The 4965-nt window shown below is 44.2% G+C and overlaps 2 protein-coding genes across 2 annotated transcripts; both read right to left on the minus strand.

The window, feature by feature from the left end:
- Nucleotides 1-395: 395 nt before the first annotated feature.
- LOC6734560 (probable cytochrome P450 6a21) lies at nt 396-2088 on the minus strand. The gene is made up of 2 exons (XM_016181978.3): nt 903-2088; nt 396-850 (listed from the first exon to the last, which is right to left on the minus strand). The coding sequence occupies exons 1-2, from the start codon at nt 1996-1998 to the stop codon at nt 432-434; spliced, it is 1515 nt and encodes a 504-aa protein (XP_016027665.1). The 5' UTR covers nt 1999-2088; the 3' UTR covers nt 396-431.
- A 212-nt stretch (nt 2089-2300) lies between these two features.
- LOC6734561 (cytochrome P450 6a8) lies at nt 2301-4174 on the minus strand. Its single transcript, XM_002081534.4, has 2 exons — nt 3020-4174; nt 2301-2958 (listed from the first exon to the last, which is right to left on the minus strand). Exons 1-2 carry the CDS (start codon nt 4119-4121, stop codon nt 2540-2542), a joined length of 1521 nt encoding a protein of 506 aa, XP_002081570.1. The 5' UTR covers nt 4122-4174; the 3' UTR covers nt 2301-2539.
- Between the last annotated feature and the right edge of the window lie 791 nt (nt 4175-4965).

Consider the following 4965-nt stretch of genomic DNA (forward strand, 5'->3'; position numbering starts at 1 on the left):
TTGATCATACCCGCTTTATTAGCGGGTATGATGTAGTTGTTTGGATGCTGGAACAATTGCTTCTTAAAAAAAACCTTTTGAGCAAGTTGTTTCCGATATTTCATCATACTTAAGTGTTAAGTGCTGGATTTATTTTAGATTTGGCTTGTCACTTAAGAATGTAAGCAATTGTTGATAATAAGTTAATTATCTTGATCTACGCAATAATCCAACCAAAATGGAAATACCTATAATTCTGTTAGCATAGCCTACTTTTGGGCATTTTTTTTTCTAAACAGTCGGATCTAGTTTGGATAGACCCCCCAACCAGTTGTGAGATGGAAAACAATTAGGTATCAGCATGAGTTGCCAATAGATGTTCGGTTGCGTAATAAGTTAAGTCTAAACAAGCTATATTCGATATGTGTTATAAACTGTTTATTAAAACGGCATTACACTCGCTCAGCCTTAAGATAAATTCCAGAATCACTAGAAATGAGGAACATTTCTTTGTTGTATGTCATGGGAATGGTTGTCTTCTCGCAAACTGAGAACTTAAAGTCCTTAATCAGGAGAGCCAATCCAATCCTGGCCTGCATTTGACCAAACCGCATGCCGATGCAGTTCCTGGGACCATCCCCGAATGGAAGCCACTCCACGGAGTCGCGATCCTTCACTCGTTCGGGCGAGAAGTTGTCAGGGTTAAAGGTGTTTGGATTGGCATACAGTTTCTCATCGCGGTGCATTGCTCCACAAGGGATCAAAACGGGCATTCCCTTTTTGATTACGTATTTGGGATGTCCAGGAACCTCATAGTCCTCCAGGCACTGGCGATTTAAGACCGGAAGAACGGTGTACAAACGAAGGGTTTCTATAAAAAACCAAAAGTTAAAAAGGTAGGAGAAAACGAGCATATTACATACCCGATATAACCTGGTCTAAATAGACCAAATCCTTCATACTTTCGTAGTTCAACTCCCCGTTGCACTTTGCAATAACCTCCTGGCACTCCTCCCTCACCCTTTCCTGAATGTCCTGATTCTGGGCCAGTTCATACAGGGCGAATCCCATGGTGGTCGACGAGGTTTCGAAACCAGCCGCAAAGAATACAAAAGCCTGCGCTGCGATCTCCTCGATGGTTAGGTTAACACTCTCCCCGGATTGTGACACCACCAGTGGCTTGTTTTTCAAATCGATCAACTGATCCATGAAATCGTTGCGGCGAATATTGTTTTGCTCTCTGAAGGCCACCGTTTCCCTAACGATGCGCATGAAGAACCTTTCGATGGGCTCCGCTGTCATTTTCATGTGGAGGCGACGTGCCAGATTGGGAAAGCTATTGACGAATCCGATTCCTATTGGCCCCAGGCGCTGCTCCGTTAGGGACCGTCGACCCATCTCGCGGAACTCTGCATCCGGATCCTTCAGGCTGCTGCACTCGATGCCGAAGGCACAGGTGCCAATAACATCAGTGGTGAATCGCGCCAAAAGCTCCCTCACTTCGACAACAGGTGACTTCGTCACACTTTGGCCGAAAACATCGGTGAATTCATTGGCCACCTTGACCACAGTGGGAAACATATACTTCATTTTGCCGGACGTAAACGTGGAGGAGAGCTTGTTCCTCATAGCCTTCCACTTTTGGCCATCAAGCAAGAACAACTGGCCGGACAACGGATCATCCTCGGGATTGTGAAAGAAGCCGCGGTCCGTGAACTTGTTGAACTCCTTGATCAAGATCTGCTTCGCCAGCGATGTTTCCAGGACTAAAACAGCCGGGCGCCGGAACCAATAGAAGCCTGCAAAGGGTCCGGTGCCACGGAACTTTTTGTAATAGCTCGTCCAGATCTCGTTAAAGGATCGTGCGGTCCGTACGCCTTTCATGCTTCCCATCAGCATGTGGGGCTCCTCACAGGGAATACCCAAGTCTTGCCAGTGCCTCATCGTGCTTCGCCATTTCATCAGCAGGTAACCAACTAACGCCAGCAGCGCCGTCAGTAGAACAGTTCCAACCGACATGATTAACTGGGTATGGGTGTGTTCTCTCTCTCCGCCGCTTATCGTTTTGCACCTCAGCGCTGGTTAAACGTTTGATATGTACTGAGATTGCAAAAGCTTTTCCGCGCTTTTAAATAGACCAGCTCAAAAATCAGCGGTCATTGTGACCAAGAAACAAAATACGAGCAGTCGCAATCGCAAACTTATCATTGGTATTTGTGTGAATTCTGACTATAATAATCGGGTATTCACAAGCTGATAAATTAGACGCTACTTAAGTAACGATGGCTAAATACCCCGTTTACCACATCTCGTATACATAATTTTGTTTATAATACGATATTTATTGAATTCAAACATTCTACCTTATACCTTACACCTTTTATAATATCTAATAAAATGAGAGCACTCAAATCTGGCAATAAACAAAAGATGGATCAATGGTCATGAGGACCTACCCCAACATGATTCTATGAGACTTAGGTTGAATAAATTACCATCTATTTAGCAGTTCTTTGGTTAGAAGCTTTGGCGTTTTAATTAAGAGATTTCAGTCTGTTTATTAGACGACCTCCACCTTTAGATAGATTCCGTCTTTCACACCCAGGACGAATGAGTTGGGATCATAGACCAAAGGATTGGGCGTCTTCGAGCACGTGGAGAATCTGAAGTTCCTGATGAGCAGAGCGAGTCCAATGCGAGCCTGCATCTGACCGAATCTCAGGCCAATGCAGTTCCGAGGACCATCTCCAAAGGGCAGCCAGGCAACCGAGGGACGACCAGCCGATTCTTCGGGGGAGAATCGCTCGGGTCGGAACTCGAAGGGTTCGGGGTAAATGCTAGGATCGTGGTGAATGGCGGATGAGGGTATGATGACCGATTGACCAGCCTCGATGACGAATTTTGGCTGACCGGGAACTACGTAACGCTTGGCGGCCATGCGATCCAGATTGGGCACAATGGTGTACAGTCGCAGAGTTTCTGCAAGGATATTATGGAAAGTCAGTGGGATTTAGTTATTTATAAATATTCGTTTACGTACCATTTATAACCTGATTGAGGTACTTAAGATCCTTAGTGCACTCGTAGGTAAAGTTCTGGTCATGTTGCTCCATGACCTCCTCCACCTCAGCCCGAACCTTATCTTGAATGTGCGGATTCTTTGCCAGCTCGTACAGGGCAAATCCCATGGTGGAGGAGGATGTCTCAAAGCCAGCAATGAAGAATACAAAGGCTTGTGCCAGGACCTCCTCCATGGTTAATCCTCTGACCACATCGCCATTCTCTAGAGTCATTTCCTTTTGATTTTTCATTTCAATCAGCATGTCCATGAAATCGTTGCGTTTGATGTGCTCTTTTTCTCGCACCGCCACTGTTTCAGTGACAATTCTACGATAGAATTCCTGAATATGCGGCGCAGTTCGAACCATACCCAATTTCCTGGCCAATTTGGGATAGCTGCGCATGAAGCCATTCAATAGGGTGCCATGTCTCTTGTCAATCAAAGATCTCTTTCCAAAGTGCAGAAACTCGGCCTTTTCATCGCGCAGACTGTTGCACTGGATGCCAAAGGCGCAGGTTCCGATTACATCCACCGTAAACCTGGCCACCAGATCACGTATCTCCAGAACGGAGTTTTTCGGCACTTTCTCGTGCATCACGGTCATAAATTCGTTGGCCACGGACACTACGGTCGGATACATTAGCTTCATTTTACCGGATGTAAAGGTCGAGGATAATTTGTTCCTTAGCAAACGCCACTGGGCACCGTCCAAATTGAAGAGATGGGCAGAAATGGGATCATCTTTTTCATTGTAGAATATACCCTTGTTCGAGAAATTGGAGAAGTCCTTAATCAATATTTGCTTGGCCAGTTCAAGATCTATCACAAATGCAGCGGGATTCTGGAAAAAGAACAATCCTACAAACGGTGCCTTGCTGTCCCTGAATTTGTTATAGTGATCTTGGAATATCTCATGGATGTTTTTCGTCTTTTGTAATTCCTCCATGTTTCCCCTGATGGGATGCGGTGCTACGAAGGGAATCCCCCGACGCTTGAAAAATGTTAGCTTGCGATGGAGATAGTAGGTGAAGATCGCCAGTAGGGCGACCGCCACTTGGAAAAGGATGTAAGTCAACGCCATGCTGAGGCGGGTGATCTTCGAATGCGACTGGTTCGGGAAACGATAGACAAACTGCTTTTAAACGCTGAAACTTACTTACTTTGCATGACGATGCATTCTCAGTCACTCTAGAAAGGGAGAGTTAATCTCAGGTTTTGTTTACTTTTATGCCAACCACTGTGAGACGGCAAGAATCGTACGGTATGAACAGTCTAAATAGATAAGAACTCAAGTCAAAGTCGACATGATCATTATTTTGTGGGCAAACTGAGCAAAAAATGTTTATTTTGTTCGACATTTATTATCCCTTATATACCATACCAAGCATAATGGATAAGTACTGTACAGTGACGCACTGTGACTTATCACAACGTCTAGTGCTAAAGGTATTCCCTTATCAATAAACGTTTGCAAGTCTGCTTACTCACGGCTGCTTTCTGCGATGTTTATATTCAAGACAATTGACCAGACAGTTCATTTCTTTTGATTTCTCATTGATAATGCTAGTAACCTACCACAATAAAATAACTATGACTCAATATGTCAGTTCAGGAACTTAGTATCAGACAATCTTAAGGCTAGTTCTTTAATTCTTTAATTCTTTATTTCCTATTAGTGAATTTTTGTAGATCACAATACTACTACCTAAAGTAAAAGTAAAGTAAAGTCTAAAATTAAATGGAATCCTTTAAGTATAGTAAGCTACGTTAGGCAGTTTATACTGTACTTCGCCGAGCCCTCGGTAATTAATCTCTGCCCCTTGCGTCAAACTAGTGGCTACTTCATCAGTTGGCGTTCGTGTTCTATCGACAGCGTAACATGATATGGGCATTACTTTTCCTGATATTTGACGGATCTGGCAACG

This window comes from Drosophila simulans, chromosome 2R, assembly GCF_016746395.2.
Source record: "Drosophila simulans strain w501 chromosome 2R, Prin_Dsim_3.1, whole genome shotgun sequence".
Lineage (NCBI taxonomy): Eukaryota > Metazoa > Arthropoda > Insecta > Diptera > Drosophilidae > Drosophila > Drosophila simulans.

Excerpts from the sequence above, each read along its gene's own strand:
- LOC6734561 (XM_002081534.4), bottom strand. The coding sequence starts at position 4,121 with ATGGCGTTGACTTACATCCTTTTCCAAGTGGCGGTCGCCCTACTGGCG. Across the intron at positions 2,959-3,019 it reads CCTCAATCAGGTTATAAATG|AAACTCTGCGACTGTACACC; the intron begins GTACGTAAACGA and ends ATATCCTTGCAG.
- LOC6734560 (XM_016181978.3), bottom strand. The coding sequence starts at position 1,998 with ATGTCGGTTGGAACTGTTCTACTGACGGCGCTGCTGGCGTTAGTTGGT. Across the intron at positions 851-902 it reads TTTAGACCAGGTTATATCGG|AAACCCTTCGTTTGTACACC; the intron begins GTATGTAATATG and ends GGTTTTTTATAG.